Here is a 21,792-nt window from a genome sequence, read left to right on the forward strand (position 1 = left end):
ATGAAAACCTCACAAATCTTTTCACGAAAGTTAGAGAATATAGCCATCATGCATCTTTGAAAGGTAGCAGGTGCATTACATAAACCAAAAGGCATACGTCTATAAGCAAAAGTACCAAAAGGGCATGTAAAAGTAGTCTTTGATTGATCTCTAGCCGACACAAGTATTTGAGAGAAACCAGAATAACCATCTAGAAAGCAATAGTGTGTATGTTTGCATAATCTTTCTAGCATTTGATCAATAAAAGGTAAGGGGTAATGATCTTTCTTAGTAGCTTTATTTAATTTGCGGAAATCAATTACCATCCTATAACATGTGATAATTCTTTGTGGAGTCAATTCATCTTTATCATTAGGAACAACAGTAATACCTCCCTTCTTAGGTACACAATGGACAAGACTTACCCACTCACTATCAGCAACGGGATAAATTATACCTGCCTCCAGAAGCTTGAGTATTTCTTTTCTTACCACTTCTTTAATTTTAGTATTTAGACGTCGTTGAGGATCACGAACTGGTTTGGCATTTGCTTCCAAATTTATTTTATGTTGACATAGAGTGGGACTAATGCCCTTAAGATCATCAAGAGTATATCCAATAGCAGCACGATGCTTCTTCAGAGTTTTCAATAATCTTTCTTCTTCATGCTCTGAAAGGTTAGCACTAATAATAACAAGATATATCTTCTTTTCATCAAGATAAGTATATTTAAGATTATTAGGCAAAGGTTTAAGCTCAAACACGGGATCACCCTTGGGTGGAGGAGGATCCCCTAAAATTTCAACAGGCAAGTTGTGTTGCAGAATAGGTTCATGTTTAAAGAATACTTCATCTATTTCCCTTCTTTCATTCATGAACATATCATTCTCATGGTCTAGCAAATAGTGTTCTAAAGGATCACTAGGAGGTACGGCAATAGAAGCAAGACCAATAATTTCATCCTTACTAGGTAATTCTTCCTCATGATGTTGTTTACTAAATTTAGAGAAATTAAACTCATGAACCATATCATCCAAGCCAACAGTAACAACATTCTTTGTGCAATCTATGGTAGCATTGACAGTATTTAAGAAGGGTCTACCAAATATAATGGGACAAAAACTATCTTGTGGGGAACCAAGAACAAGAAAATTAGCAGGATATTTAGTTTTCCCACACAAGACTTCAACATCTCTAACAATTCCCATTGGTGAAATAGTATCTCTATTAGCAAGTTTAATAGTAACATCAATTTCTTCTAACTCAACAGGTGCAATGTCATGCATAATTTCTTTGTATAAGTCAATAGGTATTGCACTAGCACTAGCACCCATATCACATAAGCCATGATAACAATGATCTCCTATTTTAACAGAAATAACAGGCACGCCTACCACATGTTTGTGTTTATCTTTATCACAAGGTTTAGCAATTCTAGCAGTTTCACCTTCGAACTGAATAACATGCCCATCAATATTATCAGACAAGAGATCTTGAACAATAGCAATATTAGGTTCTACTTTAACTTGCTCAGGAGGTGTATAAGTTCTAATATTGCTTTTACGAATAACAGTTGAAGCTTTAGCATGATCCTTTATTCTAACAGGGAAAGGTGGTTTCTCAACATAAGAAGTAGGAACAATAGGATCATTATAAGTGACGGTCTTTTCTTCAACTTTAATAGGTGCAGCTACTTTTACTTCTATGGGAGGATGATATTTAAACCACTTCTCCTTAGGGAGATCAATATAAGTAGCAAAAGATTCACAGGAAGAAGCTACTATCTCAGAGTCAAGTCCATATTTAGTGCTAAACTTATGGAAAATATCGGTGTCCATAAAAGATTTAACACAATCAAACTTAGGTGTCATACCTGACTCCTTACCTTCGTCGAGGTCCCAATCTTCAGAGTTGCGTTTAATTCTATCCAATAAATTCCATCTGAATTCAATAGTCTTCATCATAAAAGAGCCAGCACAAGAAGTATCGAGCATGGTTTGATTATTATGAGAAAGCCGAGCATAAAAACTTTGCATAATTATTTCTCTTGAGAGCTCATGATTGGGGAATGAATATAACATTGATTTAAGCCTCCCCCAAGCTTGAGCGATTCTTTCTCCTTCTCGAGGCCAGAAATTATATATATAATTGCCATCACGATGAACAAGATGCATAGGGTAATACTTTTGATGAAATTCCAGCTTCAATCTTTTATAGTCCCATGATCTCATATCATCACATAGCCTATACCATATCAATGCGTCTCCCTTCAAAGATAAAGGGAAGACCTTCTTCTTAGCAACATCATCGGGTATACCTACAAGCTTAAATAATCCACAAACTTCATCCACATATATTAAGTGCTCATCAGGATGCTTTGTTCCATCTCCTGTAAAAGGGTTAGCTAGTAGTTTTTCCATCATACCCGAAGGAAATTCAAAGGGGGTTTCATTTTCAATAGGTTCAGTAGGTTGAGGAGCAACTCTTTGCTCTATTGGACGGGGTGAAGATACCCCGAACAAGCCCCTCAGAGAATTACTTTCCATAGTAACAAGTGACAGTAAATTTCAGCACACTATATAAATTTTTCCTTACCAAATTCCACCTGCCAAAGGCGCTACACTCCCCGGCAACGGCGCCAGAAAAGAGTCTTGATGACCCACAAGTATAGGGGATCTATCGTAGTCCTTTCGATAAGTAAGAGTGTCGAACCCAACGAGGAGCAGAAGGAAATGATAAGCGGTTTTCAGCAAGGTATTCTCTGCAAGTACTGAAATAAGTGGTAACAGATAGTTTTGTGATAAGATAAGTTGTAACAAGCAACAAGTAACAAAAGTAAATAAAGTGCAGCGAGGTGGCCCAATCCTTTTTGTAGCAAAGGACAAGCCGGAACAAACTCTTATAATAGGAAAAGCGTTCCCGAGGACACATGGGAATATCGTCAAGCTGGTTTTCATCACGTTCATATGATTCACGTTCGATACTTTGATAATTTGATATGTGGGTGGACCGGTGCTTGGGTGTTGTTCTTACTTGAACAAGCATCCCACTTATGATTAACCTCTATTGCAAGCATCCGTAACTACAACAAAAGTATTAAGGTAAACCTAACCATAGCATGAAACATATGGATCCGAATCAGCCCCTTACGAAGCAACGCATAAACTAGGGTTTAAGCTTCTGTCACTCTAGCAACCCATCATCTACTTATTACTTCCCAATGCCTTCCTCTAGGCCCAAATAATGGTGAAGTGTTATGTAGTCGACGTTCACATAACACCACTAGAGGCTAGACAACATACATCTTACCAAAATATCAAACGAATACCAAATTCACATGACTACTAATAGCAAGACTTCTCCCTTGTCCCCAGGAACAAACGTAATTACTCACAAAGCATATTCATGTTCATAATTAGAGGGGTAATAATATGCATATAGGATCTGAACATATGATCTTTCACCAAATAAACCAACTAGCATCAACTACAAGGAGTAATCAACACTACTAGCAACCTACTAGCACCAATCCCGGACTTTGAGACAAGAATTGGATACAAGAGATGAACTAGGGTTTGGAGATGAGATGGTGCTGGTGAAGATGTTGATGGAGATTGCCCTCTCTCGATGAGAGGAGCGTTGGTGATAATGATGGTGATGATTTCCCCCTCCCAGAGGGAAGTATCCCCGGCAGAACAGCTCTGCCGGAGCTCTAGATTGGTTCCGCCAAGGTTCCGCCTCGTGGCGGCGGAGTCTCGTCCCGAAAAGTTCCTTCTTATTTTTTTCTCATCGAAAGACTTCATATAGGAGAAGATGGACATCGGGGAGCCACCAGGGGGCCCACGAGGTAGGGGGCGTGCCCTAGGGGGGGCGCCCCCCACCCTCGTGAGCAGGGTGTGGGCCCCCTGGCCTTCATCTTTGGCGTGGATTTTTCTTTATTTATTTTAAGATGTTCCGTGGAGTTTCAGGACTTTTGGAGTTGCGCAGAATAGGTCTCTAATATTTGCTCCTTTTCCAGCCCAGAATTCCAGCTGCCGGCATTCTCCCTCCTTATGTAAACCTTGTAAAATAAGAGAGAATAACCATAAGTATTGTGACATAAAGTGAAATAACAGTCCATAATGCAATAAATATCGATATAAAAGCATGATGCAAAATGGACTTATCACCTCTCCAAGCCAAAGATTGAGGATTTTATGCCCATTATGCAAAGGATTGAAAGAAGGCTGGCTGGTTGTTCCTCCCTCTTATCATATGGGGACAAGCTAGTTCTGGTTAAGTCTGTGTTTTACAGCTTGCCCATTTTCTTCATGTGTACTCTAGCACTGCCCTCTTGTGTCATGGAGCAGATTAAGAAATATCTCAAACATTTTTTCTGGAGGAAATATAGTATGGAAGATAGAGGCACTGCCCTGATTGCTTGGGACAAAGTATGTCAGCCCAAAGAAAAAGGAGGTCTGGGAGTTTTGGATATTGCAAGTCATAACAAATGCTTACTTATGAAACATGTCCACAAATTCTTAAATCAGTAGGATATTCCTTGGGTCAAATTGATTTGGGAGGCTTATTATCCAGATAGAATGATTTCCACTACTCCACAAGGATCTTTTTGGTGGAAAAGTATTCTCAAGTTGGTGCCTGAATTTAGACAGACTGCTGTCCCCAAGTTAGGATCTGGGAACACTGTTAGATTTTGGATTGACAATTGGAATCAGGGCATATTGAAAGACAGATTCCCACAGCTGTTCTCTTTCAGCAGGCATGAGGAAATTTCAGTGCAAAAAATCAATGGTTTGGAGGAGGTATCTGAACACTTTTTTACCCCTCTGACCATACAAGCACACCAGCAATTTCAAGAGCCTTTTGCCATCTTGCAAGCCACCCATCTGAATGACTCTCTGGACAAATGGTGTTTACCATGGAACAAGCAGAATGATAGATTCTCTGCTATTCAAATGTATGGTCATTTACAAGGAAAAGAGGTAGCCTATCCACTGTTCAAGAATATTTGGAAAAGTGTTGCTATGTTAAGATACAAGATCTTCCTTTGGCTACTATTGCACGACAGAGTAAATGTCAGGAATCTTCTCTTTAGAAAACAGTTCCATTTGCCAAGCTACAATTGTGAACTCTGTAATTGTTCTTGTGAGGAAACCAGCCTTCATCTGCTTTGGGACTGCCCTTTTGCTCTTCAATGCTGGGATTCAATTGTCCCTTCTAAATTCAGAGGCATCAATGTTTTCGATGAAATTAACTTGTTATTAAGCCAGTTACCCAAGCAGGTCGCAATGAGCATCATCACCATGGGTTGCTGGCACATTTGGATGCAGAGAAACTCCAAAATTTTCAAAGCTCAACCCATCAGTTCTAGCATGGAGAAATCTTCTCAGAGATGATCTCAAGTTGTTACTCTTCAGAACCAAAGAAAAAGACAGAGATGCTTTCAGAGGATGGATTACAGATAATCTAACTTAATTTATCATGGATTTTCCTAGAGTTGGTGTTGGTTAGATGGTGGAGTCTGTATTTTATTTTCTTTGTTGTACATAACTTTGCTTTCTTTTGAATGAAATTTACCGTAGAACGATTGTTCTACGGTTTTTGGTTCAAAAAAAAATGTGGGAAGTTTTAGCGTTCCCAAGCTTCTGAGAGAAAACAATCAAATAGGTATGTTGGTCGAAAGTCAAGAAATATTAAGTTGGGCTTTTGACTAGGCATCTTGACTTTCGAGCAAATGCGGCTCAAATTGATGAGATCCCCTCGTGTATTATGTTTCACAATATCAGCCGTTACGCACGAAATATGCAACCAGAATGCAAGCTCATAGAACATGTAAATACAACAACATTTGCAAACAAGAACTAACTGGAAATGAAATTAGTGAAATATACACCTGAAAAAAAATCAAGTTTCTTTCTGTTAATAAAATGGTACATGTGAAAAAAAGACAGTAGAGTACACACCAGGGCAAAAGCATTTTAAACGGCGCAATGTACATAACACATCACAAACAGGCCTCATATTATTCTGGTTCACAAGACAACGTCGGTGAGGATTCAGTAAATGACGACAACACAAGTAGCAACAATGATGAAAGAACACATGACAGTACGATCGATAAACAGAGAGAGCTCTTCAAGATGAACTCAAAATACTTGCTTGCAACCACCAAGGCGTTACTCAAAGGCCCCAGGATGCTCCATCTGCATCTTGACAACCTGCTCCCAGGCCTTGCGCCTCGAGATTTTGTCGAACCACCTCGCCACATTCCTCCTGGAGGTGAAGAGCTTCCTCCCTCTCTCTGAACTCACGATGTACTGCGAGTCCGGAAGGTGGGAGAGGTCGGCCAGGGTGAACTCATCGCCAGCCAGGTACTCATTCTTGGAGAGTATTTCGTCGTAAACGTTGAGGACTTGCTGAAGCTTCCTCTCATTCTCTGCAATGGCCATGTGGTCCTGAGGAATTTCCAGAAGAGGAGCAAATGCCAGCTGAAACACGAGGGCCGAGCTGGGAGGGTTGAAGCTCTGAGCCTCTGCTTGCAGCCACTGTTCTATTGATGCCCGCTCCAGAGAACCTGTTCCATAGAGGTTCCTGTTTCCCTGGTTTGGGAACTGGGTACAGAGGTACCGGCAAATAGCCCTTGGATCTGCACAGAAGGTTCACGTTGCATTTCAGTCCTTGAAAGAAACTGAATCCAGAAATGTAATGTGATGAACTGTGTTAATGTTCTCCTTACCGACAAGAGTCTTGTCACCATGCTTGAATGTCACTTGTCCACTTGGATCCTGCAAAAAGATGAATGGAAAAATTAGTACATGCTTTACCTAATTCAAGATTTTTTGAAACTGAATAAGAAGTGATCGAAGCATCCTACCCGCAGCCTGACAAACTCAGGAAGCTTGTGCTGTCTCTTGAATGTGTCGATGCGGACGAGATCAAACTCCAAATTCTTCTCAAAGAGGCATGTCAGAACCCTGGCAACATCGGTGGATGCTGGCTGGCCAAACACCTGCAAGCCTGAAGCCATCCTTTCTCTTTGGCTTGATTGATCTCTTTGTCAGGCTATGCAATGGCAATGAGGAATGGTGACAGCAGGTTTCAATGCAAGGTATTTGAAGAAAAGAAAAGGTGGAATTCCATACTTGCCTTGCCCTTGCTACCTAGCACAATATTTTACAATTGGAAAGGGAAAGTGTAAAGAGAAAGTGTGGTTCTGGATTCTTGCTTGCAGCAATCATAATGTCTGTTGTAGCAAACAAGCCCAGCAAAATATATAGCATTATTTATTTACAATCCAGTCTTTGATTATTGACTGAGAAAGCTCAAAACAGTATATGAGGAGCTCTGATGTTGCATGGATGGTTTGGGACAATTGGCAGAGAGAATTTGGCTTGGATAAGTAAGAAGATTGGCATCGAAGTACCAACACTAACGAAGACTGATGATTTCTGTCAGAGTGCAAGAATAATTTTTTCGATAAAAGCAACGTCCACCGTATGGAGTCACTAGTCAGGTATATGTTTATAATCCAGTCTTTCATAACTTGACTGAGAAAATTTTTAGCATATGAGGAGCTCATGATGTTGGCATGGATGGTTTGGGACAATTGATAGATAGAATTTGGCTAGGATAAGTAAGAAGATTGGCATCAAGTACCAGCTGTGATGAAGATTTGATGGCTTCTGCTAGGGTACAAGAATAAAATTTTCGACATAAAGTAATGTCTCCCGTATGGGGTCAGGTATATAATTCAACCGTTGGTCTGATGGAAGAAAAAACATACTGGGATTGAAATCCATGCACACACATAGATTTCGATCCCAGTATGTTCTATTTGGTAGAAGAACAGAACTCATTTATCAGGAGTAGTGCCTGTAAATTGACAAGCTGAATTCAGTTGCTTAAGTTTTACATATTACTAGATTACTATGAAGAGGCAAAATAAGAAACTGCCAAAATGCATTAACCCAAGTGATAATCAGCATGTCATCCTGAGCATTTAGCTTGCACTTCAGCCAGCAATACTATCAGGCTTGGATAAGTAAGAAGGTTGGCATCAAGTACCAGCAGTAACGAAGATCTGATGACTTCTGTCAGAGTGCAAGAATATATTTCTCGACAAAAGCAACATCCCCCATATGGAGTCGGGTATAATTGAACCGTTCATCTGATGGAGGAATCTTTGAATGTGCTTAGCTTTCAATCCCAGTATGTTTCATTTGGTAGAACATAACTGATTTATTAGTAGTAGTGCCTGTAAAATGACAAGATGAATTCATGCTCAAATTTTACATATTATATTACTGATAATGGTGTGAAGAGGCAAAATAAGAAGCTGCCAATATGCATTCACCCAAGTGATAATCAGCATCTCATTCTCAGCAACTGAAATAAGTATTATTTAGCTTGCATTAGCACACCGCGGAATTGTTTGAACATTTGAGCCGCCTCATATTTGCCAGGACTCTATTTGTTTCTCAACTTTTCTTGTAGTCCAGAATGGATTTATCCAAGTATATTTGAGAAGGCCAAATACTACAAATGACAACTCGCACTTGTTATTTATCTTCGAATCATACACCCCAATCCCAACACTGCTAGTAAGACAATATATGGATCAATAATTGAATCAAGATGTGCCATCTTGCATTACCGTACATATATATCACCTAGCTTAAGGCGTGGATCAACAGCTTGATGTTGTAGATATTTAGCACATTTTTCTATAGAGTTGGTCAAACTTATTTAAGTTTGACTTGGGACAAAGCTAGAACTTCAAATAATTTGGAATGGAGGGAGTAAAATTCAGTAGGGAAAGAGATTGTCAGTGACCCACTGAAAGTAACAGGGTAGTGAACCAACATCTCATAAATAGATTTATGTGGATTATGCAATGCGATCAAGTTCTTACAGCAACTGCATTAAGAAAGTAACAGGGTAGTAATCCAACCAAGCACAAACTTAATAATAGCAGAGATAGATAGAAGGAGTAGTACAAAGCGGCCCGAGTCTTTCACAATTCACACTTTAACAGCAATGGCAACACATAACAGAATGTGACTAATTACCACCAGAAGCTGCTCGACTAAAAGATGAAGGGGGCCTCAAGCTTTAGAGGGTCGTGGTACACTCTGCAACTCGACAACCTTCTTCCACGACGGACGAGCCGAGACCTCGTCCCACCATCTGGACAGGTTCTTTCTCTCGGTGATCAGACCCGCCTTGCCGGTCTTGCTCACGAGAAGATCAGTGTTGGGCATGTGCACAAGGTCGGCAAGGGTGAACTCGTCGCCGGCGAAATACTGGCTCTCCGCCAGCCGCCGCTCGTATACATCAAGCACCTTGGCGAGCTTCGCCTCATTCTGCTCGACCACGGCCATGTCGGTGGCCATACCCATGAGCGGCGCGAAGGTGAGCTGGAATGCGATGGCCAAGCTCGGAGGGTTAAATGCCTGGCCTTCAGATTCTACCCATTGCTCGATGGCGGCGCGGCCTACCGCGCCGTCTTCCTTCCGGCCTAGGAGAGTCCGGTTGCCACGGTCCGAGTACTGGTCACAGATGTAACGGCAAATAGCCCTTGACTCTGCCAAAAGATGAACCATACAACTTGTGAACACAAACGACCATTTTACAGATATCTTTCTTTTCTTTCACATTCAGGGGAAAGTCAACCAATCATCCATACATATGAACATGTCAGCACTGGAATTTACCCTCAATTCAGAAACTGGATAATTACTGATAAAATGTATGCAGATCTAAGTAAACTGTACATCTTTGTCAACGAATGGCACTTGCAATTGATAGGGAAGCAAAAGAAGATGTGAAGATACTAGATGCAGAAGTAGCAGGAGAAGTTGGTACCGACCGAAGACGGTGGTGAGGTGGTCTTTGAAGGCGGGGACCTGGCCGAAGGGCTGGAGCTTGAGGAAGGAGGGGGACTTGTGCTCGCCCTTGGACATGTCCACCGCCTCGAGCTGGAAGGCCACGTCCTTCTCCAGCAGGCACGCCGCCACGCGGGCCACCGCCGGCGAGATCGCCGGCCCGTAGACCGTCACGGGCGCCGCCATCGCCGCTTCTCCAGACCTAGACGGACGGACGGACGGGGGATAGGTGGGTAGGAGATAGCGAGTGTGAGACAGAGGCAGGTGCTACTGCAGAGCGAGTGCGAGACTGGGAAGGAATGCGCTGCCCAGTCAGCCCCCGCCCCCGTATGTTTTGCATTTCTGTCCTGAGTTCTGACAGGTGGGGCAACCTTCTCTGCGGCAATTCGCCATGAACAAAATCCATTATCAGCAAATAAATCTGTTATTTTTGTTGGAAAAAAAGGTTAGATACCAAGCACCCATTTTTTGGCTATGTTTTTCAAGCTTCAGAAACTTGAGCTACGGCAAATTTGTCATGGCCAAAATTTATTCTCAAAACAAATCATCATAACCTGCAATAAATCAGTCCTCTCTGCAGAAAAGAAGATACCGAGTAATTAAAAAACTGTAATGTTACCTAGCGGATGTCGGCTGAGAGCGGGAAGGCAAACAAACGCTTTTTTTCTGGCAGTTTTAGTTGTTTCACGAGATCAAATGGCGGCAGTTTTAAACCAATTGTACCTTTTTTTCTCAAGAGACGGTCATGTAGAGGTTGTCATCATCCTTACAACTAACACTGGCAGTGAAATCATTCGAAATGCCATCTCCTTCTAGCGAATGTTTGCCGGCTAAGAGGATCCTTAATAAAACATTTCTCAAGTTTTATATAGCCCTGAAAGAAACTTCATATGTATACGTACAGCTACAATATGGAATTAAATTGTATATTTTCCTTTTGGAAATATTAACATTTTAGGTATGCATCTGCAAAAGGAGAACATATCTGAGCTAATATGCTTTCACATTATTACTTTTGTTAGGTATGCCTCCGAAATCTCTATAACCAAGGCAGAGACCACAAAAGAGGTGTGGTTATGAAAAAACTAGGATTCAAACTAACCGACCAGCAAGAGATGCCCATCGTCCCGTCCCCTACGTCACCCCCAAGGCGACACTGGAGATACCCTAGCCACCACCACCAGCGGGCCCTTCCTTGACCCTCCGCCCGTATCACCGCCACCAGAGGCTTGCCAGCGAAGCCTTGCTGAGCCTGGGGATGGTGGTGGCGGCACCCCCAAGGCGACACTGGAGATACCCTAGCCACTGCCACCAGCGAGCCCTTCCTTGACCCTCTGCCCGTATCACCGCCACCAGAGGCTTGCCAGCGAAGCCTTGCTGAGCCTGGGGATGGTGGTGGCGGCACCCCCAAGGCGACACTGGAGATACCCTAGCCACCGCCACCAGCGGGCACTTCCTTGACCCTCCGCTCGTATCACCTCCACCAGAGGCTTGCCAGCGAAGCCTTGCTGAGCCTGGGGATGGTGGTGGCGGGGCAGATCCATCCTCCCCTAGCGCCATCTAGGGTGACTGTAGGGGATCAGCAATAGTGTTGAAGGCCACACCACGTCGCAACATGTGCCAGACGACAGGGTGGAGCAGCAGCCGGAGGGAACCTCCCAACCCATGTCGGAAGTGCATCCAGAGGAAGGAGGGGGGCTGCTCCACCCTACCATTTGGCACGTTTTGCGACGTGGTGTGCTCAACCCTACCATTGCTCCCCTACAGTCCCCCCGAAGGTGCAACCCAGCTCCTCTATTTTGCATACGTTGATGCTAGTCGGGGTGCAGGGGCAGCCGTTGCGGCCACAATGGCGCCATGCTAGCCGAGGCTTGCGGGCCAGCCTCGACGCAGATGTGTCCGAGCTGTGGTGACGTTTGTAGTGTGGTGGTGTTAAGGCCAAGTGGTTGTTTCCCAGCCATTGCTGCCTTCGAACGGACCCCTGGACCTGCATTTTCCAGTGTCCATGGTTCTGTCGGTGTCTTCTACCGGTGTGTTTCCGACACCGGCGACCCGTTAGCTGCATTCCTTCCACCTTCCTCGACTCATCAATGTCCTATCAGCTACAACCCGATGGCTTATAATAAAGTATAAGAATTCACATGACATATGATCAGTGGCGGAGACGGGGGCCAGCAGGGGCCCTATGCCCCCCTCCCCCCATCACTGATTTGCTGCTAGTTAGAAGATGAACATTGCAGAATTTAGGGAAAATGCATGTATTAGTATATGTGTGGCCCCGTGTTATCAAAAGATTGAGTCATTTGGCCCCCTTGATTTTCAATTCCTGACTCGGCCATTGCATATGATAGCAATCATCAAAATAAATTGTTGAGGCTTCCGCAAAATTTGTTCCCACCTTTATCATGTTTACATGGCTCATTTGATTTTGTCTTAAATTGAACGTTTTTAGGCCAAGTTTATTAAGGAAAATATTGATTATCATTATATCTAACATGAGGTATATTTTAATATTCTATTTATATGCGGATGTAGATGCTGATATTTTTATCGATGCGACAAACCAAATGAACCTTATAAACCCGGTTAAAGGGAGTACTTTCTGGATGCACCTAACCAACTACTTCCTCGGTTTCATGATATAAAAGCGTTTTTGACACTACACTAGTGTTAAGGATGCTCTTATGCCCTCAACTCATAAGAGCAACTCCAACACGTCGACCCAAATAGATGGTGATTTTGTTTGTTTTTTGTACGCTTTGATCGGCCGCCCGCTCTGTTTATGATTTAGATTGGTAGTGCGCTCAACGCGGTGACCTATATTTGCGAACATGGACGGCCGGCAGTCGTTTTTTAACAAATATACACACATTTTGTATAGTTTCACAAGCAAACAAAAATAGCATAGTTTCACAACCAAATAAACTTAGCATAGTTTACAAGCCGAATAAAAATTAAATTGTCTCAAATAAATTTTAAAAAAGATACTTCTATTGCTTGCCAACATGAGCCCACATATACTCAACCAAATTATTTTGCAATTAAATGTGAGTTTCCCAATCACGCATTTGATGATGAAATTGGGTGAACTATGCAAATGTTGCCGCTCCTCCTTCATGCTCAGGAACAACACTGTCACCCTGAAATTGAAACCCTTGATCGTATATACGTTTCGGACGCTCATCCTCTACGATCATATTGTGCATGATCACACAAGCAGTCGTTGCCTCCCACAATTTCTTGGTGCTCCAAGTTCTAGCAGGATACCGAACGATGCCCCATCGAGACTGCAGAACACCAAAGGCACGCTCGACATCGTTCCTAGCACTCTCTTGCTCTTAGACAAATCTTTTCCTCTTCTCTCCAACAGGGTTGGGGATTGTCTTCACACCAGTGGTCCACTGAGGATAGATACCGTCACCTAGGTAGTAACCTTTGTTGTAGTTGTGGTCGTTGATGTTAACATTCACCGGCGGGCAGTTGCCTTCGACAAGCCTTGCAAACACTGGCGAGCGTTGAAGCATGTTGATATCATTGGCCGGTCCGTCCATGCCAAAGAAAGAGTGTCAGATTCAGAGATCTTGTGAGGCCACTGCCTCATGTATAATTGTGCAAGCCCTAACATGGCCCCTATACTGCCCTTACCAAGCAGAAGGGCAGTTCTTCCACTCCTAGTGCATGCAATCTATGATGCCAAGCATCCCTAGGAAGCCCCTGCTGGCATTCATCGCCAACAAGGGGGTTGTATCTTCAGCAGTCGTCTCTCTCAAGTACTCAGGGCCAAACACAACAATCACAGCCTTGCAGAACTTGTACATGGACTCTAGGCACGTAAACTCACTCATACGGACGTACTCATCAATGAGAGCACTGGGCACTCCGTATGAAAGCATCCGGATAGTTGCAGTGCATTTCTGATAAGATGAGAAGCCAATCTTTCCAAGGGCATCCTCTTTGCACTCGAAATAATTATCGCATCCGACCCCCCCCCCCCTCTCTAATGCGGTCAAAAACATGTCTAGCCATACGGAAACGCCGCCAGAATTTTTGATGTTTGAAAAACGAGTTTATTGTGTCAAAGTAATACTTCCAAAGAAGCAAATGGCCACTCTCTCGGTTGCGATTTAATGCCGGAATGTGCCTCGGGATCGAGCTCCGGAACAACGGTCGCTGCCTATTAAGGTGGTCATGGACCAGCACAGCAGCCAGCATCTTCTCATCGTTGGATGAGGAATGATCGGAGTCGCACAGAAAATTATGGAAAAAGAACTCATCAGCGGAATCCATTTGTACCTTGAGGCAAACTGTTGAACAGCTTGCGAGCGATAATGAAGAAGCTGGCCGACGAAGAAACACGCGCCTCCCCTGGACCAGGTGGCTGACCTAGCGACGTTCAACGAGCATGGCGGCGTCATCGGGGAGGTGTTGGACGAAGGAGCTGGCCGGGGCCGCAGGGGGCGACTTCGTGCTCGTGGCGACGTCTATAATGCCCCAAGACCGGAGCTTCAGGTGCCTTCCATGATTTCCGGGTTTCGTCGTGTGATTTGTTTGGTCCGTTGCATTTCATCTTTGCATCATGTGCATTGCATCATGTCATCATGCAACCCATTTTAAAACTCACTAAATAAATCGCATGGATCTTCGGTCCATTTAAACCGAGGGAATTCACATGGTGATTCGCTTTATAACATATCCTCCCGTTATTAGAGAGCTATATTAAATATTCCATTTTTGGAATCACCCATGAACACACTTGCAAATAATCACACGCCTTTTCTCGCTTCAAGTTTGGTCCCCAAACTTTGCTTTTTATCCTTTCTCCATTTTCCGGAGCTCCACCAAAAATCCGAACATTTTTGGACCTTCCTAACCCTCACTTCCTATTCAAACCATTTGATTTTAAATCAAATGAGTTTGAATTTAAAACTTTCAAAAATGCCCACTCCATTTTTCTTGGAACATGCGCATTTTTGCGAGTCCGTGAAAATTATCCCCATGCCCAGATTCCATCCCTAACTTCTCTTTCTTTTCTTTCTCTTTTTATGTTTTGTTTTTAAATGGAAAAAGAGAATTTAGAGAAAGAGAAGAGAGAGGAGAGAGCCCAGCAGGCCGGCCTCTAAGGCCCATCCCTAGGCCAGCCGCGCACCTGCCTCTCCCTAGGCCATCTACACCTAGGCCGCCTAACCTCCCACGCCGGCCCGGCCTCCCTGGCCCACTCCCTCCTAACCCTACCCAATCCAATCTCTCCCTCTCGTTCCCTCCCGCAGCGCCGCCAACTGCCCTTGGCCTCTCGTTCTCTCCCTTCCCTCGATCCCATCTCTCCCGTACGCCGCGCCACCTCTCCTCTCGATCTCTTCCTCGCTGCCAGCCCGCGACCTCCGCTGCCCCGCAAGCACCACCAACCTCCGCCGCCGCTCAAGTCCGAGAGCCCCGCGCACCCTGCCTCAGCTCCGCCCTTCTCCATGGACGCTGCCGGCCGAGCTCAAAGCTCCGCCCCGGAGCTGCTCCGCCCCGAGGCCCTGGCCTCGACTTCTTGTGCCTCCTCCTCCCTCCCGTCGGAACCCAAGTCCAGCGCCTCCCCATGCCAGCGCGACCCCATGCACCATCGTCGAACCTCGCCGTCCTTCTGCACATCATCACCGGCCCCGCTTCACCTCGTTCCTGCCCTGCCAGCGAGTCCCTGCTCCAGATCGACCCTGCCGTCCGTCGCGCCACCGGCAACCAGCTCCTCGGAGCAGAGCTCCTCCTCCGCCTCCCCGTCGTCCTTTGTCGCCGGCGCGCCAAGCCCCGATGACCTGCAGGTCCCTTCTCGCCAGCCCCCTACTTCGAGCAGCAGTTCCTCGACCGTTACGCACGGCCCTGCGTTTGAATTCGGGAGCACTTTCGGGTCTTTCCCCAACATCATGTCTTCTTTTTGGATCACGCCAAGATCAGGGCCCTAGTACCACGACGACCGACGCAAGTTCCACTACCGTCACCAAAACGCGAGACGAAGTACCCCGACGGTTCGTCGAGACCGGCAAGTCACAAGATTGTCCTGAATATCGTCAAGTACCACGATGACCCTCGAAGACCTCGGATTCACCAAGTTCCCACGACGACAAGTGTGGCCCTTCAGATGCGCCAAGTTCGTCTACACAAAAACGCCTCATGTCGGCAGGACCCGCAAGTCGGACCCCGAACGATCGACGTCTCGTGGACCGTGTACAACTACCGTCGCCCCGAAGACGTTGGAGTCATCAAGTACCTCTCTGAAATGAATGTGAACGACTACCGTCACAAGAACGGGACCGGAAAGTCTGAAGACCTCAAGTACCACGACACCGATGACATGAGCGTCTATGGAAACTCATGCAACGATAAACATGTACCACTACCGTTGCCAAGATCGCGAGAACCTCTACCGTCAACCCTAGAGCGTGCGAGAACGACTACTTTCACTACCGCCGTCGCGAGAACGTCTACTTCCTCTACTTTGCACCGAACGAGAACTGTCCCGCTTGCACGCTTCGAAGGTATAACCTCGAGACGACGTCCGTGAATGAATGCTTGCGATGTTTGAGATGCTCATGTTTGCACCGTGCTCAAATTGTCACTCGTTTCCTTGCCGCCAACTCGTGGGACACCCGGAATCCGGGAGCGCCCCACCATCTTTTGCACGCATCCGCACACTTCTCCTTTGCATCGGTATCTCAATCGAGTTACCGGAACCGAAACGCTGCCGTGGCACCGTTTTTGTTATTGTTGTCGTGGCACCCCTTTTCTTTCCGCCACGATGACAAATGCTCCATATAATTCTCTTATCAACATTTTCTTTAAAACTTGCATAACTTTTGCACATGTCATCCGCATTATGATAACAACATCAAGAATGTTTAAAATTGTTGTTGCACCAAATTGCTAATGCATATGGGGATTTACCGGATTTGTTGTTTGTTATATCCGGCCCCATTTAAACTGTTTAAATGATGTAGTTTTGTTATGCTTCACCTCTTGCCATGTTAACCAACATTTAATATTGTTGGGTACATAAACGAGATCGAACTAAATAAATTGAATGTGGTGTTCCGTCAATATGCAACTTGTTGCATATTGAGCTCCACTTAATTTGTAGTTTTGTTTGTGCACTTTGCCATGCCATGCTTCATTAAACCGAACATGCATCATACTTGGTTGTGCACCATGCCATGTTTATGTGTTGGTTGTTTACTTTGTTGTGTGCTTCTTTTCGGTGTCACTTCTTCGGGTTGGTTCCGATAACGTTGCGTTTGTGAGGATTCGTTCGAATACGTCCCTTTGTCTTCTTCGTGGGCTCGTTCTTCTTCCTTGCGGGATCTCAGGCAAGATGACCATACCCTCGAAATCACTTCTATCTTTTCTTGCTAGTTGCTCGCTCTTTTGCTATGCCAATGCTGCGATACCTACCATTTGCTTATCATGCCTCTCATATTGCCATGAGCCTCTAACCCACCTTGTCCTAGAAAACCTTTGTTTGGCTATGTTACCGCTTTGCTCAGCCCCTCTTATAGCGTTGCTAGTTGCAGGTGAAGATGGAGCTTGTTCCATGTTGGAACATGGATATTGGTTGGGATATCACAATATCTCTTATTTAATTAATGCCTCTATATACTTGGTAAAGGGTGGAAGGCTCGGCCTTATGCCTGGTGTTTTTTTCCACTCTTGCCGCCCTAGTTTCCGTCATATCGGTGTTATGTTCCTTGATTTTGCATTCGTTACACGGTTGGGTTATAATGGGAACCCCTTGACAGTTCGCTTTGAATAAAACTCCTCCAGCAAGGCCCAACCTTGGTTTTACCATTTGCCACCTAAGCCTTTTTCCCTTGGGTTCTGCAGACTCAAGGGTCATCTTTATTTTAAACCCCCGGGCCAGTGCTCCTCTGAGTGTTGGTCCAAAACAGAGCCACTTGCAGCGCCACCTCGGGTAAACTTGAGGGTTGGTTTTAGTTGTATGTAGTGTTCATCCGGTGTGCCCTGAAAACGAGATATGTGCAGCTCCTATCGGGATTTGTCGGCACATCCGGGCGGCTTTGCTGGTCTTGTTTTACCATTGTCGAAATGTCTTGTAACCGGGATTTCGAGTCTGATCGGGTCGTCCTGGGAGAAGGAATATCCTTCGTTGACCGTGAGAGCTTGTGATGGGCTAAGTTGGGACACTCCTGCAGGGTTTTTGAACTTTTGAAAGCCGTGCCCGCGGTTATGGGTAGATGGGAATTTGTTAATGTCCGGTTGTAGAAAACCTAGAACTTAACTTAATTAAAATGGATCAACCGCGTGTGTAACCGTGATGGTCTCTTACCGGCGGAGTTCGGGAAGTGAACACGGTGTTGGAGTTATGTTTGACGTAGGTTGTTCTAGGATCACTTATTGATCATAGTTTCTCGACCGTGCCTTGCCTTCTCTTCTTGCTCTCATTTGCGTATGTTAGCAACCATATATGCTAGTGCTTGCTGCAGCTTCACCTCTTACCTTTTACCCTTCCTATAAGCTTAAATAGTCTTGATCGCGAGGGTGTGAGATTTCTAAGTCCCCGTGACTCACAGATACTTCCAAAACCAGCTTGCAGGTGTCGTTGAATCGTGCAGGTGACGCAATCGAGCTCAAGGAGGAGCTCGATGAAGATCTTGTTCGTTGTGTTGTTTCATTTCCAGTTGATCAGTAGTGGAGCCCAGTTGGGACGATCGGGGATCTGTTGCATGAGGGGTAGTCTTCTTTTATTTTGGTTCCATAGTCGGACCTTGATTGTATCTGGATGTTGTAATGCTTTATTCATGTATTGTGTGAAGTGGCAATTGTAAGCCAACTATGTATCTCTTTCCTTATTCAGTACATGGGATGTGTAAAGATTACCCCTCTTGCGACATGTCTACAATGCGATTATGCCTCTAAGTCGTGCTCCGGCGCGTGGGAGATATAGCCGCATCGTGGGCATTACAAGTTGGTAATCAGAGCCTTCCCCGACTTTAGGAGCCCCCTGCTTGATCGAATCGCTGGCATTGTTGAGTCTAGAAAATTTTTTGAGTCATTTAGGATTATATATATCGGAGAGTAGGATTCTTTTTACTCCTCAGTCCCTTCGTCGCTCTGGTGAGGCATCCTGACGTAGAGTTTTGACTCTTCTCTTCTCAAATTTCACTAAAAAAATTTAGGATCACGCGGGTATCTTGGAATCGTTCCGATGGTTTTGTGACGAGAACGTTGTTCTTGGTGCCTCCTGACATTTAGGGGTTATGGTAGTGTCCCGGGGAGTTGAGCTCCGAGGTGTTGTCGTCACAATTTTATCGTTGCAGTTCTGGAATACCTGAGTTTCGCCGACATCGAAAATCTCTTTTATGCAGTTGTTGGTGAGATAACCTCGACGCCACCCAGTACTGGGGCGGGAGTTCGGGAGTATTGCCATAACTCGTATAACAGATACTTTTCGAAGGTTGAGGTAAACGATTTCCGAAGGTTTCTTGGTTATGTGTTGAAGGATGGATACAGCTGGATGTAGGATTTGTTAGTTTTGGGTGAGATATTATGCTTCCCCTGTATCCCCAACACCTGATTGCATAACCAGAAAATTTCGGGAGTTTATAAGTAGGATTTCAAGTAGCTCTTAGGATATCTTTCCGACAGATGTATGATATGAAATTGGGGTTCAACGTCTAGTGGTCCGCCTATCCATGGTTGGTTTTACAGTGGTCTCGTTGTGTCTTAAAGAGTCCTTGGCTATGCTGACTCGGGGACGCTTCGTATGTCATGTGCACTGCCTTGTACATGATGGTGCTGTACGATCGAGCCCGTGTAGGCCCCACCACGAAAACTTCGGACGAAATCTCTATGATATGTTTGTTCCGGCTTATTTTGCAAGCCAATCCTTTGTTTTTGTTTTCAGTTGTGGTATTCGAGTTGCTTCAATGTCAAATGTTGATTCCATAGCGGTGTTCTTATATTTCTATGTGAATACCAATCTTTCTCGATCATCGAGTTTATCATGTCAATCCTTGTCAACCGGTGTGCTTCAATTCAAGTGGATCCGATCATTCCTACATTTGCGAGATCAATTCTCAATTCTTTCCAATGGTGTTTGTTTCATCCGTCCCAAGTTGTCTTTGTTTTTCCCGCCCTCCCACCCTTTTTCTTCGAGGACTAAGATTTCTTAATCTAGTATCCAACTTACTGATGTGAAGTCTCTCCATTCTTTTCCGTCAACATTCTAATCTGGTGATTCTCATGAAGATTCTAACGGAGCTTCAAGGTCGTCACTCTTCACTCATTTTCTTCTCTGGTGGATCTAATTCAAGCTTTGCTGATCATATCTTTTCCTCGTTTCAATGCTTTTTATATCGTTGCACCTCTTAATCTCCCCCGCTTGCTATTCAATTGTTCCGGAGTGCTGAAGATATTTCAGAAGACTCGCCTTGTAATTCAAGATCAGCTCAACCTATTTCGAGGTTGTTACCTCATTCTAGCCATTTATTTCAACCGGTGCTATCTCCTTTTCATGTAATTGTTCAGCGGTGTTTCTTTTGAGTGGGCCCTAACCCACAGGTCTTTTCCCAGGATCTTACCTGACTCTTCTAATTTTACCGGAGTTATTCTCAAATTCATTTCAAAGTTGGCGTAAGAATGATTTGTCATCAGTCAAATGTCTTTCTACAAGATCTTTCAAATTCTTTTCATCGTTTGGCTCAACCTTTAAAATCGTCATTCCGGAGTGCCTCAACAATTCTTGGTGGTGCTTCTCATCATCATTATCAACATTTGAAGACCGAAGAAGAGTTTTCCCTCTAAATCTTGCTCCATTCTCTTCAAGATTCATGGTGCTAGCCTTATGACATCCTCTCATAATTGTTTTGATTGTGAGAATTCTTTTCACCCATCCAGAGCATTTCATGAGTTGTTTTCCATTTCTTTCCTCCGAAGGCCATCTTTTCAAATATTATTCATTCCAGCTTTCAGCTCTCGTTATCCAAATCTTACCGGTGCATCGCTCAAGTGATCTCTAATTAGCTCGTTCTCTCTTCGTTCTCTTGTATCAAATTTCCTCAAGTATCTTCATTCGTTCTCTAATTTTTACTGGTGATTCATCCATTTACTTCGTTCATTTCCAATCCTTACGGTGGTTCATTCAAAATTCCTTTTCTCTTGGTATCATATCGATTCATTCGTTCTTTCCAATCCTACCGGTGGTTCGTTGAAGTCTTTTCTCAAGTTTGCGCTATATATATCTTTATCTTTCTACGAGGATAAGTAGTATGCCAAATCCATTTCTTGTCAATCAACTTAAATTGGTGAAGGATACACATAATATAATTCTTATTCTTGTTTCATCCAAGTGATTAATTTCTTATTCCGGAGGCTCATCAAGTTCTTGGTTTCAATTGTTTTCATCTTTTCTTTTCCCGGAGTTCCAAGTTTTCCACATTATATCGTTGCGAAGATCCATCTAAATCATTCTAAGGCTTCACCTTATATTCTCAACTTCTCTTTCTTTCTATCATCCTTTTATTACTGGAGTTCTTCATGGAGGCTCTACATGGTGGTTCTTCAAGGATTTAAATTCCTTCTCGAAGGGTTCATCGAGATTCTTTTCAAAGGAGCTCAAGTATTCTTCATCTTGAAATCCGGAGTGCAATTCTTTCTACCATATCATTGGAGGTGGTATTATGTCATTCTTGATAATTTGAGTTCATGTTTCATGATTCACATGTTGTTAAGAATGAGGTATTTTAAATCCACCAATCTCTTCATTCAAGTTATCTTGGGTTATATTTCACCTAAAGCTTTCCCTAAGGATTGTTGCGTTTATGGTGCTTATAAATGACCCAAGGCCTTCATTTATCCTTCCGGTGAGATAAGCTTCTCATCTCCTTGTTCATTTCAATCCAATCTATTATTTTTCGTTAGTGGCAGAATTTCACCTCAA

At 44.0% G+C, this 21,792-nt stretch overlaps 2 protein-coding genes across 2 annotated transcripts; both read right to left on the reverse strand.

Moving 5' to 3' along the window:
* Positions 1–5,873: 5,873 nt before the first annotated feature.
* LOC123105845 (glutathione S-transferase F10) lies at positions 5,874–7,080 on the reverse strand. The gene is made up of 3 exons (XM_044528004.1): positions 6,854–7,080; positions 6,716–6,764; positions 5,874–6,625 (listed from the first exon to the last, which is right to left on the reverse strand). Exons 1-3 carry the CDS (start codon positions 7,004–7,006, stop codon positions 6,156–6,158), a joined length of 672 nt encoding a protein of 223 aa, XP_044383939.1. The 5' UTR covers positions 7,007–7,080; the 3' UTR covers positions 5,874–6,155.
* Positions 7,081–8,832: 1,752 nt separating this feature from the next.
* LOC123105844 (glutathione S-transferase F11) lies at positions 8,833–10,178 on the reverse strand. Its single transcript, XM_044528003.1, has 2 exons — positions 9,848–10,178; positions 8,833–9,562 (listed from the first exon to the last, which is right to left on the reverse strand). The coding sequence occupies exons 1-2, from the start codon at positions 10,047–10,049 to the stop codon at positions 9,084–9,086; spliced, it is 681 nt and encodes a 226-aa protein (XP_044383938.1). The 5' UTR covers positions 10,050–10,178; the 3' UTR covers positions 8,833–9,083.
* Between the last annotated feature and the right edge of the window lie 11,614 nt (positions 10,179–21,792).

Source organism: Triticum aestivum, chromosome 5A (genome assembly GCF_018294505.1).
Source record: "Triticum aestivum cultivar Chinese Spring chromosome 5A, IWGSC CS RefSeq v2.1, whole genome shotgun sequence".
NCBI lineage: Eukaryota > Viridiplantae > Streptophyta > Magnoliopsida > Poales > Poaceae > Triticum > Triticum aestivum.